The sequence below is a fragment of the Zingiber officinale genome, chromosome 8A, assembly GCF_018446385.1.
Source record: "Zingiber officinale cultivar Zhangliang chromosome 8A, Zo_v1.1, whole genome shotgun sequence".
Taxonomy (NCBI): domain Eukaryota; kingdom Viridiplantae; phylum Streptophyta; class Magnoliopsida; order Zingiberales; family Zingiberaceae; genus Zingiber; species Zingiber officinale.
The window spans coordinates 72,387,233-72,411,330 of NC_056000.1; the positions used below are offsets into that span (position 1 = coordinate 72,387,233).

Here is a 24,098-nt window from a genome sequence, read left to right on the forward strand (position 1 = left end):
AGTTGCTGTGCTATTTGAGTTTTTGAGTGAGCTTATCATTGAAAAATTGAATTCCAACTGTTATTCTTGTCTTGTTAAATGCTAATCTATTTTATCTAGAGTTTCCAAGATTTTTGGGCTGAGAATTTGATACAAAACAATGACACAAGCTGAAAACTTGAAGCTGAAAACAGGAAATTGAAACTGCCATTTTGCAGTTGGGTTAGATTTCTGAATCTGCAATTATTGATGGTATAATTTGAGCTGAATATGGTTAGGGCTTGCTGTGGAATAAATGCAAAATGCAAAAATAAAACTACAGAAATAAAGGATATTAAAATGCTGGAAGTGGAGCTGAATCTCATCAACTCAGGAATTGGATTTTGACTTCAAGAAGACACAGAATCTGGGAACTTAAGTACAGGTCTTAAATTGGATTTGCAGGCCTATATTAAACCTTTGTTTGGACTTGATTTTGATGAGCATTCGATTGTTAACTCATTCTATTGGCTGTTTAACTTTTGGAGCAATGTGCCAATTCAAATTCTTGGTTAAAACAAGGGGGATTTCTAATTTTTCTTGCTCTGTTAAGTTGAATATGTATCCTGAAATGCAGAAATTAAAGAAATCTATTGGTTGCATGAAGTATGGAAGCAATTCGAGGTTAGATAACTGTTAAGTGAGAAAGTGGATTATGCAGGGAAGTAATTGTAGTTTTAAATCTGTGGAATGCAGAATTTGGTGCTAAATAACTATGTTCTAGTTTGAATTCTTTTTACCAATGAAGTGCAAGTAAAGAAAAGAAATTTTGTCCAGGATGGACAAAGCTTAAGTGTGGGGGAGAAGATAGGCACATGTTGAGGTTTATTGAGAGTAGATTCTAATAGATTTAGTGTCAAAGGGCAAAAGTTAGATAGCAAGTTAAAGAAGTGCATTGAAGGTTCAGTTTGAATATGTAACTGCAGTCTTGTGCCAATGTTTGGAAAGAGTTAGAATTGAATTGAAATCAAGGAAGCAGACTTTAATTGAGAATCAATGAAATATTTTCCCTAGGTTCATATCAAAGGGAATCAAGCTCAGATTTTTAGAACATTAAGAGAAGAAAATCAGCATAAATTATATTGAGTTTTGAGTTAAGTTTACTGAATTATCCTAGAAACTGAATTGAGGAATCATTGGAGATATGTTTGGAGGTGTTGAGAAAGAAGAGAAGTAGGGAAGAGTGGCTGGAATTCATTATATAGCATTCTTATGTATCCATATCTTCCACTAGAAGTTGTTGCTAATTTTTCATTCCTTATCTATTCCTTGGACCAATTTTCCAATTGCATTTGATTCATGTTTTTACTTTTCCTTTCTATGATTAACCTTCATAATTGTGTATTCTAATGCTTGGATAGTGGTGGAGAGTAGAAGATAAACAAGCTTATGGTAGTACAAGAAGCAAAAGTAGCATGAGTGCCCTCCATTGTTTGTGATTACATGTGAAATAGGATGAGGGCCACCAAAAATTTATCTTGTGAGGTTTTAGTGTGAAATCATTTTCAATTTATTCATGATAGATGGAAATTATTATGTTGTTAACCAAGAGTAAAGTTTAAAGTCCATGAATGCTTGAGATTTTGGAATGTGATAATCTTAGATGGTTTTCCTTCTTTATTTTTCTAATCATGTTTAGGATTTTGTTTAGGGGGTGTCATTTAAGTAGATTCCTTAGTTTTCTTGACTTGTTCCGGACGAACAAGAATAAGTGTGGGGATTTGATAATTATGATTTTACTATACTATTTGGATTCATACATGCATGATTTGATATTGTTTTCATAGATGAAACCTATGTTTACATCACATTTCGGGCATTACATTTATTCTTGGACTTAATTGTAAATTATCTTATTTTTGTGTTATTTGATGCTAATATTTGATTCTTATTTTGTAGGCATCAAAGGATCTTGGATGTGGATTTATTTGAACTGAATTTGCGCTCGAATCGTAGTTTAAACGAGAATATCAAGTGTAAAATACCGAAAACATGCCAATATTAATGAGGGAATTTTTTTGGAATTTTTGGAAATTTTTCGGGAATTTTTCGGAGCTCGTACGGACGAGTTCACGGGGATAAAAACGGGACCCGGAAAAGCCAGTTTAGGCTACCCTGTTTTAATAAGGAAAAGATTTATTTTCTTTTCCTTTTTATTTTCTTTTTCCTTTGTTTTTTTTTTCCTCTTATTCTTTTCCCCGAGCCCTCACCCGCACCTCTCTTCTCCCTCACTCCCGAACCCGACGCCAAAAGCCCTAACCGCCGGTGCCGGCGGTTTCTTCCTCTGCGCCGATACCAGCCGCCTCCCTTCTCTTCTCATCATTCCTTGCGACGCACCCTTCTGCCCGACATCGCCGTCGTCGTGCCCCTAGCACCACCGCCGACCCATCTCCTCACTTCTTCTCTGTCTCGGTGCCCTAGCCGTCGACGACACACGGAGCTAGCGCCGCACCCCCTGTGCCTTAGCCATTTCCGGCAGAATGGCTTTCCCTCTTCCTCCCGAGCCGCACACAGGCGCCTCTGCCCAAGCCACCTCGCGCCACCACCACAGCCGACAGCCGGCCGCCACTGAGCCCTGCCAAAGCCGCTGCCTCACTAGACCAGAGCAGCGCTGTCGCCTTTGCCCTAGCACTCCTGTTTTCACCACAGCCGACGCTGCCACTTGTTGCCGCTCCTCAGCCCTAGTGCCGACCCATATTTTCGCTGCCCTAGCCGAATCTTGAAGGTAAGGGCCATACCTAGCTGTGGAATTAGGGTTGTGGCTAGATCGCAGTTCATGTTCTTCTTTGCTGCTAATCTAGGTCACGGATTGGTGAGGTTTTATATATTGTGGGGGTGTTTTTGATTTCGGCAGTAACCCCATCCTGCAACAGTAAGGTAAGTGCTTGGTTTATGGAGTGAGTTGGCACACTTTTGATACATGCTCTAGGTATGAATTGATACATATATAATTGGATTTGGATTTAGGTTAATTTCTCGAGGATATGATTTAGCTAATTAATTTATATGTAATTAGCTAAATCCGTATATCATATTGTTACAGGGCTGTGATTCGAGATTGGGCGTCTCGACATCGGATTGGTTCGATTCGATCTATATCGGAGGCGGGTACCTCTTGACTTATCTTTTATGATATCGGCATTTGGATATGCATAGTACTTTATAGCTGCAAACAATGAACATGTTTGTCTTTGGTATGTCACTGTTTGATATCCATAGCATGTTAGGTTTGTCGCTTGTTATGTATCCGTGCTTATATCTCGTGATTTGTTACCATGAGTATCTTATTGCATGAGTACTGTATTACCATGAGTACCTTAGTTCCTAGAGTAAGTGATATACCATGCTCTACTAAGGTTAGGACTAGGTTCTGGATTTTATTTCTGGCAGGTGTATTTAGAATATCTGATACTTAGGTTTTTATACCATACCTGGCTTGTGTACCTCTATTTGTATATCATACATGATTCGTGTACCTAGACTTTGATTCTTTGATCTGGGTATATTGTTGGTACATATGTTTTGGAAGGGGGATAGATTTAGGATCTAGGTTGTTATACCACAGAGGACCTGTATACCCTAGATCCGTGGATTTGACCTACTGATACTGTGGTACCCATATTATGTATATATGGATTTTTCTATGCTGATCAGGATATTCCATACTTATTATATTCAGGACATAGGTTTTTGATATTCTATCTGACCTGTGTACTCTAGATCTTGGTATGTGACCATCGCTTTTACAGTACCTATTTTGTATATATGGATATGGTTATGTTGATCAGTTTTTGTTATGCATAGTGACATGCATCATGATTGCATGCTGTGCGATTGTCGGCTCCACTATGGTTGAGCTCATCGCCAGTTACATGTACTGCACACACTCCCACTCATGATTTAGTGGTATATCATGCAGGTGTGTGGCGGTTCTGCTGTTTGGCTCCGTTGGTCATATGACTCAGCGTGGTAGCCGCGCCTCTGTTGGCTCACCGGCATTTAGTGTAGCATGTAGTAGCCGTGACGGTGGACTCTGCTTGGCTCCGTTGGTCGGTGACTCAGCGTGGTAGCCACCGTCATCGCGTACCGGAGATGAGAGCATTGAGCTCCCCATTTATGATTTGGGGTCACAGGAGAGGAGTAGAAGATCCCGTCCACTCGGTCACTCATCGAGAGCAGTGACGACAGAGTGCACTGTCCTACCCACTCGGTCTCACCATTTGTGTGTGAGATGACTGACTGGCGTCAGGGGTGACCCGGACGCATCATTAACATCATATGCATTGATGCATTTATATTCTTATGATTGTGTTTGCTGCATTTGGTTGCTGCATTTTGGTTGGATGCATACTTTTGACCTGCATACAGGATTATTGACACTTTTGGTTTGTCGACCCTTTTGTCTGGATAGGAGTTCCTGGTGAGTACAGCTTCCTCAGTTACCTTTCAGTTTTACATATTCCCTATATATGATTAGGAAGTTGTATTCCATGTTTGTTGCTGTTAGATATATCTTACTACTCATGTCCATTGGTATTCGCTGAGTTGTTGAACTCACCCCCGTTGACACTATCTTTTCAGGTACCAGGTTATTTATGGTGTCGCTTGGAGCATCCTGTTTGCTGGTCCCCACGTCACATCAAAAGACATACCTCCGTTTTATTGTTATTTTATCTTGGTATATGAGATGTAAGTATTTGGCTTTGTGTGATCCGGTTTTTGTTTCCGGGGTGTTGTGTTGTTGTGTAGTGTAAGCCTAGCCGGCTAGTAGTGTGTTTTTTTTTGCTGTATGGACTTGTCTTTATGTATTTTTCGCTGTGTTGGTTTTTGGATATAATTGTCCAGCCGTGTAGGCTGAGATTATTAACTGCGTGGTTGTGTGTAAATTCCAGCCGCCTGTGGCTGAGGTATATTATGTCTGTAGAAATGCTTCAGATTGTCACCGGTACAGGGGAGGTGCTGCCGAAATTTCTTCAGACAGGGACTCCTCTGGGGCGTGACAATTTAGTGGTATCAGAGCAGGTATACGATACTTGCTATGTGTTCTGGATTTTCGAGATTTATCTGATACCAATTTATTTGGTATCAGAGATCGGCTTATGAGTCTTATTTTCCCGGTGTTTCAGATTTTGTGTTTTGGTCTTCTCGATGTGACTTTTCGGGTTTTGGGACCTGGCAGCAGCAGGACATCTCCAACTATAGGAGGTATGTTGGTATATACTGTTATCCTACCTTTCTGTTAGTATATGCCCTATATTACAGTTTATCATCTGTATTAGCATTCTTTATTAGTATTTGTCTGGTTGTTGTAGCACATATTATATGTGATGGGATAGCCACTGATCTTGATCGACCTTAATAGAGATTAAGGAATATAGTCTCTGCTGATTTTTCATATCATATCATTAGTAGTATTAGCTTCTGTTACTACTAATTGGTTAGAAGATGGAGGCACATACCAGACTCTGTTATTATTAGTGTGTAGTAGATAGTACCTTCATATTCATGTTGACTAGTCAGTAGAATACCGATATACTTTAGTTAGTCTTCGTCGGTAGATGATTATTGTACTCTGGTTAGATCGGTCAATAGAAAACTGATTTACACATATTGACTTGGGGTAGTCGTGGGTTGATTTACCTTAGACGCTTGTAGAGGCTTTATTTGTTCTTGATTAGTTAGTTGATGACCGATTAGTTTTGTTGATCCGATCAGTAGGGGATTGACCTACTTTACTTTTAGATGTTTGAATCTTGGGTTATTCGTGCTTAGTTGGATATCTTGAGCACATCGAGTACCTAGCTTATGCTGACGTGGGAAAGGACTGAATTAGCCATATACTATTGTCGGTTTGGTCAGTCGATAGAGGATCGATGTATCTTATTTCATGGGTACTTTAATTTTAGACTGTATGTACCTAATGGGATAACTTAGAAGGTGGCATAGGATTTGTGTGGTAGATTGGATTAAATATGCTGATTCTGCATATCTATGTAGTGTGTACAGGCGATTATTACGGGTTGTAGGAGCATTTTGATGGACGATCTAATTGTATGTAGTGGGTGCATACTTTTCCAGTTATGATTGTTGTGGGTTTCTAGTAGATTATACCTGAGTGGTCTGGTTGGTTTATTGAAGATATCTTATCGATTTAATCTGAGTTGTGATATGAGCAGATGTGTTTGGTGTGGTATCTGAGGTATATTGTTGCTTATGTTTGATATGTGAGTGCACCTGGGTTTAGTATGCTTTATTGGAAGTTGATGTTGATTATACTCTTGGCATAGGCGGATATATATGTCATGTGAGTGTTGTTTGAGGTGTATTGTCAAATATACCTACGATGATTATGCACACGAGTTCGATATGTAATGTTGAGGGTATTACACTGATTTTTACCTGTGTTATGAGTATGTTGGTGTGTACTAATTGGAGGATTATGTCGATCATACATGTGTTGAGTGTACCAGGTGTATGGTGGGTAGTATCATGATGATTCTACCTATGTTGAATGTAGAATGCTTGGTGTCTACATTATGTTATTGTTTGTATTACCCTGTCAACTACTTCTCCTATTAGTGGGTGACTGACCCACTAGGATGATGATAGAGTTGACTATGGATTTGATTTGCTTACTAGGTTGATATACCCTAGGCTAACCACAGTGATCTGTGGTAGAGAGATTTCGTGTAGTCTCAAACTGGATAGTTAGGTGCTTGGGCACTTATGTATTGTTGTGGTAGAGCATAGCTCCCACATGTTATGGATCGTTTGTGGTAGAGCGTATCTTCCATATATTCTGGATTCCCACATATTTAGGGATTGTTTTGTAGTGGAGCGTTGCTCCTACATATTGCGGATTGTTTATAGCGGAGCATTGCTCCCATATTTATTGTGGATACATATTTTGGATTATTTGTGGTGGAGCGTTGCTCCCACATATGGAGGATTTCTTGTGGTAGAGCGTTGCTCCCACATATGTGGTATTTCGTGTGATAGAGCATTGCTCTCACACTGGAGGTTCTATTCTTTAGTGATTATATATCGTTGGTGATTAGATCTGTTTATTGTTGGGGATCTTATTGTTAGGAATGTCTGTGATACGGACATTATGTATTTTGGTTTTATCATTATGGCTTACAGAGCCTAGATGTTATCATGGACTCGATGATATGGGTATTCCTAGGATGTTTAGATTGGTTTCCATTGTCTTTGTTGACGATGTGGTGATCTATTTCGGATCCGAGGTGAGTCACGTGTACCACCTTTGCATAGATCTAGAGATGATTCGACGAGAATATCTATATGTGATTATCAGTAGTGCTGATTTGGATTGTCTTTTGTGATGATGTTTGGGACACACGGTCACCAGTAGGAGTGTACCGTGGTTCCACAGGAGATAGAGGTTGTTACCGTTGGGAACAGCCGAAATCAGTGTAGGAGATCCGCAGTCTTTTGTGATTCGCAGGATATTATAGACCTTTCGTCGAGGGTTTCTTCCGCATAGCTATGCTACTTTCACGCATGACCATGAAAGGCGTGAAGTTTACTTGGACTGAGGATTGCAAGACCAACTTCTAGGAGCTGAAGCGGAGACTAGTGTCGGCTCCGATTTTTGGTTTTATCTTTTAGGAATGACGGATTCGTGCTCTATACCGACGCATCTCTACAGGGTTGAGCGCTGTTTTGATGCAGCACGGCAGGGTAGTCTTCTACTTCTCTGTAGTTGAGGGAGTATGAGGAGAACTACCCAGTACATGACTTGTGATTGAATGCTAGTATGTTTGACTTGAAGATTTGGCAGCATTATCGGTGCGGTGTTACAATTGAGATTCTCACTGACCATAAGAATCTCAAATGTCTGTTCACTCAGCAGGAACTTAATCTCCGACAGAGGAGATGGATGGAGTTCCTGAAGGATTTTGGTTGTACCATTAGCTATCACCCGAGGAGAGCTGATGTTGTTGCCGTTGCACTTAGCAGGAAGTCCGGAGGGACTCTTGCTTGCCACCGAGTTGTGGTCACAGACTTGATTCGAGGTTTTTCCAGGTTAGGCCTTGAGGAGTAAGAATGGACAGAGAAAGGTATTCGTGTTACCATGGTTGTTCAGTCGTCGATCAGGACGAGGATCCGAGAGGTATAGGCTGCTGATCAGCATTTGCAATTTATAGGCAGCCAGATAGCTTCCGGGCAGCAAAACCGAGTTCACCCGAGACGAGGAGGGTATTATATACTTCCGAGGCAGATTATGCGTACCTCAGTCTTACCCGGTTTTGTCGGAGCTATTTCAGGAGGCTCATCGTTCTCGATTTGCGATCCATCTAGGCAAGACACGCATGTATCAAGATTTGAGGTGTTCCTATTGGTGGAACAGTATGAAGAAAGACATCGTGGATATTGTAGATAGATGTCTTGTCTGTCAGCAGGTGAGGGTTGAGCACCAGATACCTGCCGGATTATTTTAGCGGATTTCTATTCCTGAGTGGAAATGGGAACATATTACCATGGACTGTGTGGTGAGTCTGCCTAGAACACGATGAGGTCATGACACGATTTGGGTAATCGTTGATTGATTAACCCAATCTGCGCACTCATTAGCGATCCGGAAGACTGATTTCCTGGATCGATTGGTAGATCTGTTTTGCTGGGAGATCATCAGATTACGTGGTGTCCCGTTGATTATTGTTTCAGATAGAGACCCCCGGTTCACGTCTCGTTTTGACAGAGACTGCAGTAGGCCTTGGGCACGCAACTCTGTTTCGGTACAGCTTTCCATCCTCAGACTGATGGATAGTCACAGCGGACCATTCAGACTCTAGAGAACTTGCTGAAGTATTGTGTAGTGGATTTTGGAGGCAGTTGGGCGGATCATTGGCCATTGGTAGAGTTCGCCTACAACAACGGGTTGCATTCGACTATCCTAATGCCACCGTTGAAGTGTTGTATGGTAGGTCTTGTCGGACACCCACCCTCTGGATGAGGTTGGGGATGCCCAGTTGTCGGGACCTCAGGCCCAGTTGTCGGGACCTCATAGAGCTCCGCATGAGGCAGAGATGATCCGTATTATCAGACGGAGGATGTCAGAGGCGCAGGACCGCCAGAAGAGTTATACTGATCGGAGACGGAGACTTTTGGAGTTCTCTATTGGTGATCATGTATTTCTGCGGGTTTCACCCACGAAAGGGGTGAAGAGATTTGGCCTCAGAGGCAAGCTAGCTCCTCGATACTTTGGACCTTTCTGTTGGTGCAACCTTAGGTCAAGGTTGACCTGGTTGACCAGACTCGAGTTGACTTGACTCGAGTTATGTTTTGATGTTTGACGAGTTATGACGATGTTTGACGTGAACAGAAAAGTTGTATCTTGATGTTTGACAAGGATACAAGCTTGGGAGATTATGGGTGCAACTCGTGGTCAAGGTTGACCTGGTTGACCCGAGGTGAGTTGACCTGACTCGGAAAAGTCCAAGCAGGGAGCTTGGCACGGGAGAAAGTCCAAGTATAGAGACTTGGCACAGAGAAGTCCAAGTATGGAAGCTTGGCACATGGGAAGACGGAGAGGGCTCGGTAGCTCATTCTCCTGACTGTGGTCAGAGAGGGCTCGGTAGCTCGTTCTCTGGACCAGATGTGGAAAGTCCTGGTGAGTGAAGCCAGGTGAAAATCCTAGCGAGTGAAGCTAGGTGAAAGTGGAAAGTCCTGGTGAGTGAAGCCAGGTGAAAATCCTAGCGAGTGAAGCTAGGTGAAAGTGGAAGTCCTGGTGAGTGAAGCCAGGCATTCGGGAAAGTCCTGGTGAGTGAAGCCAGGCAGTTTGGAAGTCCTGGTGAGTGAAGTCAAGCAGATTGGAAATCCTGGTGAGTGAAGCCAGGTAAAAACCCTAGTAAGTGAAGCTAGGTGAAAGTCCTGGTGAGTGAAGCCGGGCAAGGGAAAATCCAGATGGATCAAGGGTGATCGGACATCTGGTGTTGGGAATCCAAGTAGATCAAGAGAGTGATCGGATACTTGGCACGAAGAGGAAAGCCCAAGTGGGTCAAAGGGATTGACCGAACACTTGGTGGAGAATTCTAGCAGGTCAAGGGAGTGACCAGATGCTAGGAATGATGAACCAACAGGTCAAGGTTGACCGGATGTTGGTGTAGAAGCCTGAGGTTTAGGGCTGGAGTTTGGATCGGTCTGGGACCGATCCAGGGAAGACAGCCCGATCGGCCACCGGACCGATCAAGAACCATCCAAGAGTTCATCAGAGTTATCTCGATCGGCCCGAGACCGATCGATAACCATCGAGGCGCAAAGAAGTTCGGAGAAGAGAAGCCTAATCGTCTACGGACCGATCGGAGGTTTCTCATATCGGGACGGAACAGAAGTGAAGGCTAGGGAATGGATCGGTCCGTGGACCGATCCACGAGCCCGATCGGTCCACGCATCGATTCAGTACTAGCTGCGACGCAACGGCTAGATTTCTTCTGTGTTTCTTCGTTTTCTTCGCAGGTTATAAAAGGAGGGCTGCTGCTGCGAGCCTTAAATTTCTTCTTCTGCTTCTTCTTCTTCCTTGGATTGAAGCTTCTGCTTCTATGCTCTGAGGTTCTGAGCTTTGTTGAGCTCGCTACCGAAGCTTCGCGTGAGCTTCCAGTCGTCGATCAGCTGCTGCGTTTGGGTTGTGAAGTTGCTGCTTCATCGCCTCCGATCGACAGAGAAGGCAAGCGAGTGTTGCATTCATATTGTTGTTTGTATTTGCTTCTTGCTTTCCTTGTACTCCTTTCTTGTTGTTACAAGTATTGTGGCGAGGTTTCTCCACCCACAAGGAGCATTTATTAGCCGGTTCTCCGGGGACTCATCCACCGACGGATTGATAGGCTTCGTCCACCTTACGGACACGCCGAGGAGTAGGAGTTTATCTTCGAACCTCGTTACATCGGTTTGTTTGAGGTTTCTCTTCTTTCCCTTTCGTTTCTGTGTTTATTTTCCGCTGCGCTAACATGTTTTGTAGAAACGTGACGATTTGGGGTAGGCTATTCACACCCCCCTCTCTAGCCTCCGTATGAAGGATCCTAACACTTTCTAGATCTTGGGAAGGGTTGGAGCGGTAGCTTATTGTTTAGTGCTACCACCAGCTTTGGCGGGTGTTCACGACGTATTCCATGTGTCTATGCTGATGAGGTATATATCCGACTCGACACATGTACTGACAGATATCACAGCGTCGTTCAGCCTGACGTCACTTATGAGGAGATTCCGGTACAGATTTTTGACCGGAAAGAGCATCAGTTGTGGAACAAGACTATCCGACTGGTTAAAGTCAGATGACAGTATCATTCGGATGAGGAGGCTAACTGGGAGCTCGAGGATACGATCCGAGCTCGATACCCCATCTTTTCACTTGAGGTATGTGCTTTAATTTACCGTTCAGCATTTATACTTTCTATATCTGTTGTTAGTATTTGCTGATGGTTAATACTGAAATTTGGGGACCAAATTTTTATTAGTGGGGGAGAATGTAAAATACCGAAAACATGCCAATATTAATGAGGGAATTTTTTTGGAATTTTTGGAAATTTTTCGGGAATTTTTCGGAGCTCGTACGGACGAGTTCACGGGGATAAAAACGGGACCCGGAAAAGCCAGTTTAGGCTACCCTGTTTTAATAAGGAAAAGATTTATTTTCTTTTCCTTTTTATTTTCTATTTCCTTTGTTTTTTTTTTCTCTTATTCTTTTCCCCAAGCCCTCACCCGCACCTCTCTTCTCCCTCACTCCCGAACCCGACGCCAAAAGCCCTAACCGCCGGTGCCGGCGGTTTCTTCCTCTGCGCCGATACCAGCCGCCTCCCTTCTCTTCTCATCATTCCTTGCGACGCACCCTTCTGCCCGACATCGCCGTCGTCGTGCCCCTAGCACCGCCGCCGACCCATCTCCTCACTTCTTCTCTGTCTCGGTGCCCTAGCCGTCGACGACACACGGAGCCAGCGCCGCACCCCCTGTGCCTTAGCCATTTCCGGCAGAATGGCTTTCCCTCTTCCCCCCGAGCCGCACACAGGCGCCTCTTCCCGATAGCCGGCCGCCACTGAGCCCTGCCGAAGCCGCTGCCTCACTAGACCAGAGCAGCGCTGTCGCCTCTGCCCTAGCACTCCTGTTTTCACCACAGCCGACGCTGCCACTTGTTGCCACTCCTCAGCCCTAGTGCCGACCCATATTTTCTCTGCCCTAGCCGAATCTTGAAGGTAAGGGCCATACCTAGCTGTGGAATTAGGGCTGTGGCTAGATCGCAGTTCATGTTCTTCTTTGCTGCTAATCTAGGTCACGGATTGGTGAGGTTTTATATATTGTGGGGGTGTTTTTGATTTCGGCAGTAACCCCATCCTGCAACAGTAAGGTAAGTGCTTGGTTTATGGAGTGAGTTGGCACACTTTTGATACATGCTCTAGGTATGAATTGATACATATATAATTGGATTTGGATTTAGGTTAATTTCTCGAGGATATGATTTAGCTAATTAATTTATATGTAATTAGCTAAATCCGTATATCATATTGTTACAGGACTGTGATTCGAGATTGGGCGTCTCGACATCGGATTGGTTCGATTCGATCTATATCGGAGGCGGGTACCTCTTGACTTATCTTTTATGATATCGGCATTTGGATATGCATAGTACTTTATAGCTACAAACAATGAACATGTTTGTCTTTGGTATGTCACTGTTTGATATCCATAGCATGTTAGGTTTGTCGCTTGTTATGTATCCGTGCTTATATCTCGTGATTTGTTACCATGAGTATCTTATTGCATGAGTACTGTATTACCATGAGTACCTTAGTTCCTAGAGTAAGTGACATACCATGCTCTACTGAGGTTAGGACTAGGTTCTGGATTTTATTTCTGGCAGGTGTATCTAGAATATCTGATACTTAGGTTTTTATACCATACCTGGCTTGTGTACCTCTATTTGTATATCATACATGATTCGTGTACCTAGACTTTGATTCTTTGATCTGGGTATATTGTTGGTACATATGTTTTGGAAGGGGGATAGATTTAGGATCTAGGTTGTTATACCACAGAGGACCTGTATACCCTAGATCCGTGGATTTGACCTACTGATACTGTGGTACCCATATTATGTATATATGGATTTTTCTATGCTGATCAGGATATTCCATACTTATTATATTCAGGACATAGGTTTTTGATATTCTATCTGACCTGTGTACTCTAGATCTTGGTATGTGACCATCGCTTTTACAGTACCTATTTTGTATATATGGATATGGTTATGTTGATCAGTTTTTGTTATGCATAGTGACATGCATCATGATTGCATGTCGATTGTCGGCTCCACTATGGTTGAGCTCATCGCCACATATACTGCACACACTCCCACTCATGATTTAGTGGTATATCATGCAGGTGTGGCGGTTCTTGTTTGGCTCCGTTGGTCATATGACTCAGGTAGCCGTGGCCCGCCTGCTTGGCTCACGGCATTTAGTGTAGCAGTAGTAGCCGCAGACGGTGGACTCGCTTGGCTCCGCTGGTCGTGACTCAGCTGGTAGCAGAGATACCTCCCGTCATCGTACCGGAGATGAGAGCATCGAGCTCCCCATTTATGATTTGGGGTCACAGGATGGGACACCGACAAGATCCCGTCCACTCGGCCACTCATCGAGGAAGTGACGACAGAGTGCACGGTTGTCACACCTACCCACTTGGTCTCACCATTTGTGTGAGATGACCGGTCAGGGGTGACCAGGACGCATCATTAGCATCATATGCATTGATGCATTTATATTCTTATGATTGTGTTTACTGCATTTGGTTGCTGCATTTTGGTTGGATGCATACTTTTGACCTGCATACAGGATTATTGACACTTTCGGTTTGTCGACCCTTTTGTCTGGATAGGAGTTCCTGGTGAGTACAGCTTCCTCAGTTACCTTTCAGTTTTACATATTCCCTATATATGATTAGGAAGTTGTATTCCATGTTTGTTGCTGTTAGATATATCTTACTACTCATGTCCATTGGTATTCGCTGAGTTGTTGAACTCACCCTCGTTGACACTATCTTTTCAGGTACCAGGTTATTTATGGTGTCGCTTGGAGCATCCTGTCTGCTGGTCCCCACGTCACATCAAAAGACATACCTCCGTTTTATTGTTATTTTATCTTGGTATATGAGATGTAAGTATTTGGCTTTGTGTGATCCGGTTTTTGTTTCCGGGGTGTTGTGTTGTTGTGTAGTGTAAGCCTAGCCGGCTAGCAGTGTGTTTTTTTTTGCTGTATGGACTTGTCTTTATGTATTTTTCGCTGTGTTGGTTTTTGGATATAATTGTCCAGCCGTGTAGGCTGAGATTATTAACTGCGTGGTTGTGTGTAAATTCCAGCCGCCTGTGGCTGAGGTATATTATGTCTGTAGAAATGCTTCAGATTGTCACCGGTACAGGGGAGGTGCTGCCGAAATTTCTTCGGACAGGGACTCCTCTGGGGCGTGACATCAAGCTTTGGAGCATTATGGGTCATTCATCAAGAACAGGAGGGATCTGAACCATCCATTGAAGATCTAGCCCATCCGACCTAAGGAAGAGTAGATCCAGACCCTTGATCAAGATCAATACCTTCAGATCGAATTTTGAGTGACTTTCCACCGTTGATCAGGATCCAAATCACCCATAGTCGTCCATCACATATCTGAGATCTGATTTAAATGAGAAGCTACAGTAGCCTTTTGCTTCGTCGAAATCTCCACACAGCTTCGCGTCGAACAGCAGGGAGGTGCGAGCTTCTCCGGTGATCTCCGACCCCGATTCCTTCTCCTATCAACTTCTCGAGCGACGACGTCGGTGAGGGAGCTTCTCCGATCATCTGAAGCCGCCGACAAGCGTTCTTTTCGGCGTGTGTTCTATTTTCTTCGATACTCAGTTTTCCATAAATTTGGCGGGTGTTCCCTCAGATCTGTGATTCCCTTCCAATCAGAGACATTAGGCGGTGTTCCTCCGGTGTTCCTGAGATTCATCCGACGATCATTCACAATCCACAACTCCCATCTAAATTCAGAGTTCCAGATTTGCAGAATTCTAGATTTTCGGCCATTTTCAGGTTCCAGGTTGTTTCTAGCTTGCCGGAGGCGTTCCTCTGGTGTGGCTAAGCAATTATGAACTGAGACGCAGCTGAAGTTCTTCACTGATGATCGGAGTTGGGTGTTCTCATCTCCGGCTTCTTGTGTGACGGCAAGAGTTGTTGTCTTGTGTAGATTGGTTGTGAGTTGGATCGGTTTATTTCATTTATTCACTGTTTTTGTAGTTAGAACAGATTTCTTTTGATGTTTGTTATGTTCGTATCAATAATCTAGCATTTCTTTAACTTGTTAGAGTTTAATTCGTGTTTAGTAGTTATAATTTCATTGATGCAATTTAGTGTAAGTCTTGTGTGATGCTTAGTTAATTGTTAAGTGGTTTAGTTTTAAGTTAGGGTTTAATTCTTGCTTTGGATCAGATTTAATTATGTATTGTTATTTCATTCTTAGTTTAAGACTATTGATGGTTTAATCATAACGTAGGGTGACAATGCGTTATGGATTGATTGTTGGCACCTAGGTAGATTTCATTTATGCATTAGATTAGTTTCCTACTAGTTATGCTTTCAATTTGTTAATTTTAGAATCAAATCCGAAACCCCCATTTCTATATTAAAACCCTAAAAATAGGAATAACATACAATCCTAGATTATCATCCTATTTTTAGTTCCTCGAGAGATTCGATCCTGGGCTCGTTATTATATCATCATTGTGTAGTTAAGGGGTTTGCTGGATATAAATTGTTAATTTGGATTTTTGAATTGAAAATGGAATTCATGCTTTTAATTAAAATTCTATCCAAAACTCTATTAGCAGAAGTTATCCCTCTAATGCAATGAAAGGAATCAAAAATAATTCAGATCCTTATCCCAATCAACCAAATAGCTGAGCTAAACAAACTTAATTCAAAGAAAACTGTCTAGATACTTAGAACTATTTTACTAAATGACACTTTAACAACTTACACTACGAAAATCTAAAACTAAACTAAACCGAATGAAGCAAATTAAGTTCAGACTAAAAATTAGTAAGAACTAGTTATCCTCTAAACTAACTAACAAAGTCATTATACTAACTAACAAGGAAAACTGACCAACTCAATTGATCTAACTTTGCAAGAATTCAACTCTAACTTTCAGCTAGGATTACAAGAAACAACATCATTAACCAAAGCAAACAAACTTGACTTCAAGAACTGATCTAGCTAACAATTAGGAAGTTCAATCTCAAGATTAACTATGAAACTCAGAATTTCAAGTTGAACATGTAGTCAAGATACAATAATCCTAACTTCACTTATTTGACATGCTGAATTCAAATATGGGTTGTAATTTGCTAAAAGGAAATCTAAATCAAACACGAATTCTGGAAAATAAATCTTTAAACTAGATAAAAGTGGGCATTCACAACTCAAATCATAGATCCAATCCCTTTTCTCTGCTGATCTGCAGAGGAGCTGTTGGGAACACCCTTCAAGCTTTACCACATCGATGTTTCCAACTAGTTAACAAGATGTGCTGAGCTCCTGGGAACGCCCTTCAAGCTCGTCACCTCGTTACACAAAGAACAGGGGAAGACAACGGAATCACAGAATTGGAATCGATTGATCAGGTCGATGCACAAGCTGTTCGCGAAAATGAAGATGGCGTGAATGTAGAAGCTTCAGGAGAATCCCTTTAGACCTCTGAGATGAAGTGGAAGCCACAGATCTGGGGAACGCCCACAAATCTGTGACTTTACCGATCTCAGAAATGGGAATCGCAAACTGGGGAACGCCCTCCGATCCCGATTATCCTTCTATTGTTGATCGTCTGGTAGATTATGAATTCGCTTTGAAGACGGAACTGAAATCGAAGATTTGGAGTGCAAATGGAACTTGCGTCGCTGCATATCGCGAAAGAGAAGTTGGCACGATGAACAGTAGCGCAAGCCACTGTTCACCGTGCAGGGGTTTCGATTTTGAGCTTAGCCTTGGGTCGGGTTCACTGCCTAGTTCCGTTCAGGTGCAACAAAAACTAATTCAATCCGCCAAGTTCAACAATGAATTGGTGCGGGTCGAATCCAAGTTCAATCTAACTAGCTTGAGTGCATCCGAGTGTGATCAATGAGTCCAAATCTTCACCTAAAACCAAGATTAAAATATATGAGGCACCAATCTTGAATAAAAAGTATCTAATTGAATTAGCTCAAGATATATCTTAAATAACAAAAATCTAACTCCAAAGTCAATTACTCAAACCAAATAAATCCAAAAGTCCATCAATTCGAATCAAAATATAACACCAATTTGACAAATTATCAAAATTAACAATTTATATCCAGCAACCCCGTAAATCAAATTAACTACACAATTGTACTCACCTCAATTCCAAGAACTTTGCGAACGTCATACATGTTGTATAGTCCACACACTACTTCTCGTATCACCGTGTTGAGTCCGGGACACAAACCTCCACAAGTCACAATGCAAGCATGCACCTCATCCAACTCAAAGAACACTTGAAGAAGCATAAAAGATAACAAGATTAGTGAAATATCAATGATCTCTATAACTTATATTTGGGGCATTCATTCGGTGAAACCTACCTTTTGCAGAGGCCCAGCTCACCGGAAGTGCATCCCTTTCGGATCATTCTTATGAACCACAACCTGAAATGCGTGCAATATAGTTCTCAAGTCAGTTAAATTTTCAGAAAACAAGAAAATTTATCAAACATATGGTGAAATTATTATCGATGCATTAGTGATATCTGACCTTTTGTGCCATGGCATCGTCGTCATTCACAAAATATTGTCTAAATTCGTGAACAAAGGAAAACACATCAGAAAATATAGCCCGGTGCATGAAGTTTCGATTAATACAGGATTTCAAAGCAGGAGGGTCGAACCATATTGTATTTAGTATACATAATCTTATTTTATATTGTAATAGGCTATTTCCGCTACTTGAACCCGTAACCATAAGGTCACACGGTAATAATTTCATCATTGAAAAAAAAAATATATATATAAAAGAGTTGAGTAATTACTTGACAGCAGAATATGTTGGATTGTTTTGAAGTGGATTTGAATAGGCCTGTGAACAAATAATATTAGAAAAAAAGATTATTAATATAATATAATAACAACCATAATCAAATTCTTATGGAATTAATTATATGAATTGTCATATACTATTAGATTGGATCTTAACAATATTATCATTTATATTTAAATAAATTTTATTTTATTATTACTAACTCAATTTTTTATTAATGTTTCTTTATGAATGTGGTTATTGATTGTGATAACAAAATGAAAAGAAGGATATTTTGACATTAATAAAATTTTGAAGTATTAAACTTGGAAGTAGTTTAATAAGTAATTAACTATTTATATTGCTAATTGCCCAAAGACTTATAATGTTGAATATCAAGCTATATTTTGTTAAGAATATTTCTAATCTATTTTAGTGGGCTTCAATTTTGCAAACTTAGTGCTATTTATTCTGTTTTGGTACATAAAATAAAAATTAAATTGTAAGTTGTCGAGGAGTGAAAATCATTTCCACTTTTCATATTTTCCATTTTCAAAAACTGAAAATTTAAATAACAATTTACAAATTTTACAAAATATAAAAAATAAAAAAAAACATAACTAAGAGATGAATACAATGAATAATACAATGAACAACATAAGAAAAAAACAAATCTAAGAAGAAAAAAAATACTCATCAACTTAATTTTTAAATTTGAGACCATCTATATATAAGATGATCGATCGAACCACCCACCAGGAGATCAAGTAAATAATCACCGAGATGAGGCACACCCTCCATTACAAAGCCCACCTCATCGATGACCGATTTTAACTGCATCATCATCTTGTTGTCCAATGCCATCTTTGGTGGCTCTTCCCTAAGAAGTTATCTTTTTCGCCTTAGTTGCAAACAAACCTTACAAGGGTAGCTTGAAAAGTTCATACTCAAGGAGGATCATTGTTGCCCAAACAATAAGTGACCAATTGATTTGTAAAAGATTGATAGGAGAAGTAGATGAAGCAAGTATCCATTATCTCGATCCGATTTAGTCGGTTGAATTCTTTGATAGCTCCTTTCGATTGAATGAGTGAGAGGATATATAGGGAGGAGAAGAAATCCAAAACAAGTGGAGTATATATGTATTTCTTCGCGGGTCAAGCTAATCCAACTCGACTAAACTATAAAAACCCGATTTATGAGGTCTTTATTCAATTATGACTATATAATGTGGTTTTATACCAATGAGACAAACCTTTTGCTCAACTAGAGAGACCAATTAGCTATATATATTATTAATGTAAAAACAAAAAAAAAGGCCAATCATACTATTATAAAAATAGGCCATGGCAACAACGAAATTAGCGATCGAGATATTAAATATAGAACTACAATTCTACTAACCACAAACATAAAAGAAAGTTTTGACTGGATTTGCCTATAAAATGATTAGAAGTCAGGCAATTCAGGTTATCAAAGCTTTTATTTTTTGTGTGTGTGTTCTATACTTGCATCAATAGTAGTTGTTGTATGTATAGAACACATCATTATAGCGACCATCAACAATAGGAGTAGATATTAGCTACAAAGGCCCATAACAAATGGATTCGAACAACGCCATCCTTGCAATTAGCTTGTTGTTCTCGATATGGTGCGATACATGTGTTGCCCAATCGAGCAATGTTTATAATGTGAAGGAGCATGGAGCACTAGGAAATGGCAAAAATGATGACACAAAGGTGATTTTGATCATGTCCTTTGAAACTATTCGATCGTAATTAAGTATATATGTTGAATTGTCTTCTTCATATGATCGTAGGCTTTTCAAGCAGCATGGGATGTATCTTGTGCCGTCGAAGGGAATCCAACGATACTAATCCCCAAAGGATCGTATTTGGTCGGTCCTTTATTCTTCAAAGGGCCTTGCAAAGGTGTCATGGCAATCGATTTGAGAGGGCAATTGCTTGCATCGACCAACCTCAATGCTTACACTAAAAATTGGGTTAACTTCCAATACATAAATGGACTAGTGATATCGGGCGGTGGAATATTCAACGGACAAGGATCTTCGGCATGGCCATACAATAAATGTCCAAAGAAATGGAGTTGCAAGATTCTCCCAATGGTATATAAGTTTTTCTTGTTATTTAGTTTGTTTCTTAATATCGTTCAATATTATATTTACAAATATAATTTAGGTTCTTTAATGTTCATTGAAATTCACAAGGATTAACTTGATTATTATTAATTATTTATGATAATAGTGCTAGAACATCTTATTTAGGGTTCTAAATGAGTCAAATGTTCATGAGTAAATTTAGTATTCAATTTTACAAGAATTTGTTTATATTCGTTCAATATACATAAAGTTAATTAAATAGATAGGTTTAAATAACTTGTTAAACTTAATGAATAAATTTAAATACATACATATTCAGCTCATTAATATTCCTGACCTCATCTATTCATGAACAATATCTACAAACAAAACACTATCAAACTTATAATTAAGCAAAGAAGCTTTCAAAGAAAATAAACAAACAAAACTAAACATGCTAAAAAATATAAAAGCTTCAAACAAACTAAATAAGCTTGAATTAGGAACTCGATAACACTATCAAACTCAAGCCAAGCTAATCATTTCAACGGTTTAATTGATTTTAGGCTTAGTTTGGCATTGTTAGGTTCGGTTAGCTTATCAAACAAGGTTGAACTACATAAAGTTTAGCTCGGTTTGGTTCGTTTACAACCCTAATTAATCTTATGAATATATCTTTTGATGAATCTGTATATTCATTTTGCAATTCGCAGTCATTGGTGTTCAGTTTTGTGAAGAATGCAAAGATCAAAAACATTTCCTCTGTGGATAGCAAACTGTTCCACATTCATATTTTTTCATCAGAGAATTTCGATATCGAGTCTGTGACCATCAGTGCCCCTGGAGACAGCCCAAACACTGATGGCATTCATGTTGCTGATTCCACCAATGTCACCATTACAGATGCCACCATTGGCACTGGGGATGATTGCATCTCCATTGGACCAGGAAACTCCAACCTAACCATCTCTAATGTGCATTGTGGCCCTGGCCATGGCATTAGTGTCGGGAGCCTTGGTAAGAACTCGGGCGAAACCGATGTCATTGGCTTGACGGTTAGGAATTGCACCTTGAATGGCACGACCAACGGGTTGCGGATCAAGACATGGCAATCTTCTCCAACTCTGTTGAAGGCTGCCCACTTTACCTACGAGGACATCACCATGAACAACGTCTTCAACCCCATCATAATAGACCAAGAGTATTGCCCCTATGTTTCTTGCGCCAAAAAGGTAAGCAAACATTGGTGTTCAAAGCTAGCTCGTGTGTGTATTAACGATAAGTTCCCTTTATTGATCTTGCTTGCTATAGGATCCATCTCGTGTTCAAATCTATGATATCAAGTTCACAAATGTCAAGGGAACTTCTTCCTCGGCGGAAGCCATCAAGTTCATTTGTAGTAGCTCGTTTCCATGTCAAGGTGTGATACTAAATGATATCGACTTACATTACACCGGCGATGCAAGAGGGAACAAGACGACAACATCAACCTGTGCCAACGTTCAGGGAAAATCAAATGAGAATGTGAAGCCAAATCCATGCATTTGATCTCGAGCACAAGATCTATCATATTCCATTGTGTCGAAATTGTTTGTATGGGCCATAACACAACAAGAATCTGTATGCATTTGTTGAGGTCAAGCTTTGGTCCTCGATGTTATGTTTGAATCAAGTTCTAAAATCAAGTTGATTATTTTGTGATGTGCGATGAATAATGCAATTATCTATTAGTTATACTAAAAGCAAAGCCTTATCCTACCTTGCAAGACGTTATTTTCAAGACTTAGCGAATCCGTGACATCAAGGTGACACGACAATAACTTTGCGTCAAAGCTTCCTTTCTCAACTTGATAAGATCATAAACCTATATATCTTCTTGATGATTGTGCAAGCATTGAACCCAAACAAGGTCAGGTTTGCTTTATTGTGTGGCTTAATTAAGTTGGTTTGAGGAAATGTTCTCGGTTGGATCTTCACGAACTTGGAATTTTAAAACTTTTATATTGTTGATCAAGGAGAATTTATCAATTTAACCTTATAAAATGCCTCAACCCCATTGATCAATAATGTGTCTGATAATTGTTATATTGACCAAGATAAAATTCTGAATTTGGAACTTCAAAAATGGGCCTTGAGACCAAAAAAAAAAAAACACACACACGCAAGATAACACTTGCTAATAAAGACAATATATCCAAAAAAAACAAATTCTAATAATTGAACTTTGCAAGAATCTAAAAGTTTAATAAACAAAAATAAAATCAGTATTTGAATACAAAATGATGATTATAATCGACATCTTTCTATCTGATCGTACAGCAACCATATCCAAATGGATATCTTCGCAATGCAATCAGGTGATTGTATACAATGAAGAAACAAAATTTTCATCTTTTCTAATGGAATTTAGACATTATTATAAAATCAGCATAGGAATGACTGATATGCTGTGAACAAATAAATATATACATCTGCAATCAGGCTTCTTGCTACCTCAGGGGGCTTACAACCCATCCAGTAATTCGGCTTTGTTTGCGAACTCGCACGACATTGTGAGACCGACTATCTAATCGTTCAGTATTGAATAAGTTATTGATTCTGGAGTCAGCCCATATTGTTTTAAAGATGCATGCAGCTTGTATGCTTCAGCTGTCTTCAAGTAAGCTTCAGCGATTACCATAAGTTATTGAGTCGGGACTACATACAAAATTTAAATTGTAATTGAGGAGTACATGCAAATTTTCCATTCCGAGTGAACTTGGAATAAAATTAATTGATAGACTAAAAAACTTTAAATATATTCTCACTAATCAACACTATTAATAGATTTTTAAGATTTTTTATTAAAAATATTAAACTTTTAAATAATTTCTGAATGATTTATTACTCAATTTTATCTCACAAAAAAAATCAGCATTTCCGACAGGAATACCGACGGAATCCGAATTCCGTCGGTAGACTTTATTTTTACCGATGGGATAACTCATTCCGTCGGTAAATCCTTGGTTCACAGACGGAATTATGTCGGAATACCGACGGAATCTGAATTCCGTCGGTAGACTTTATTTTTACCGATGGGATAACTCATTCCGTCGGTAAATCCTTGTGGTACCGACGGAAATCTGAATTCCGTCGGTGAACCAAGGATTTTACCGACGGAATGAGTTATTCCGTCGGTAAAAATAAAGTCTACCGACGGAATTCGAATTCCGTCGACAACTCTCCCTAAAAAAACCCTAGCCTCGCTGTTTCCCTCGCGCGCGCGGCCGGCCGACAGCTTCTTCGTTCTCCCGATCCCGATCGCAAGTTAGGTTTTGTTTTTTTTCCCTTTTTTTCCCGACGATCGGCAGTTGCCGCCGGCCTGCGCCCACAAGCGGCAGCGCATGCCCGCAGTGGGCTTCCTCGCCCACAGCGGGTTTCTCCGGCCGCCAGCGGTTGGCGACGTTCGCCTTCGGCCGCTAGCGGGCTTCTGCACCCGCCATCGGCCGCTAGCGGGCTTCTGCACCCGCCATCGGCCGCCTGCGGGCTTCTGCGCCAGCCGGCGGCCGCTTGCCACCAGCTGGCTGCTGGCGGCTGTGCTGGCTGTGCCGGCCGACTGCTGGCGGCTGGTGCCGCGAGCAACTTGAAAATTATTTTTGTCTTAGTTTTTTAACTAAATTATTTTTATTTTGTAAACAGATAGCATTTGCTGCTCTTCTCCAGTTGACCTATACATCTTCAGATAAAATTTACTAAATTATACTGTATGTCATTTAACATGATTACATTTAGAAATATGTTATGTTAGTATGTTAATTTATAACATAATATAGTCTGTTTGTTTGTTTTGTGTTAGTATCTTAATCTATGTTAATTTTTAGTTCTCAATATATTAGTTTTAGGTGAAAAAGTCTATGAACAAAGCTTAG

General features: G+C 40.5%; 1 protein-coding gene and 1 pseudogene across 1 annotated transcript; one reads left to right on the plus strand and one right to left on the minus strand.

The window, feature by feature from the left end:
• Window positions 1-18,956, minus strand: part of LOC122010965 — a 39,291-nt pseudogene extending 20,335 nt beyond the window's left edge.
• Window positions 18,957-19,693: 737 nt separating this feature from the next.
• Window positions 19,694-23,816, plus strand: LOC122010966 (exopolygalacturonase-like). The gene is made up of 5 exons (XM_042567421.1): window positions 19,694-19,831; window positions 19,912-20,217; window positions 20,904-21,422; window positions 21,502-21,714; window positions 23,541-23,816. The coding sequence occupies exons 1-5, from the start codon at window positions 19,694-19,696 to the stop codon at window positions 23,814-23,816; spliced, it is 1,452 nt and encodes a 483-aa protein (XP_042423355.1).
• The last annotated feature ends 282 nt before the right edge of the window (window positions 23,817-24,098 follow it).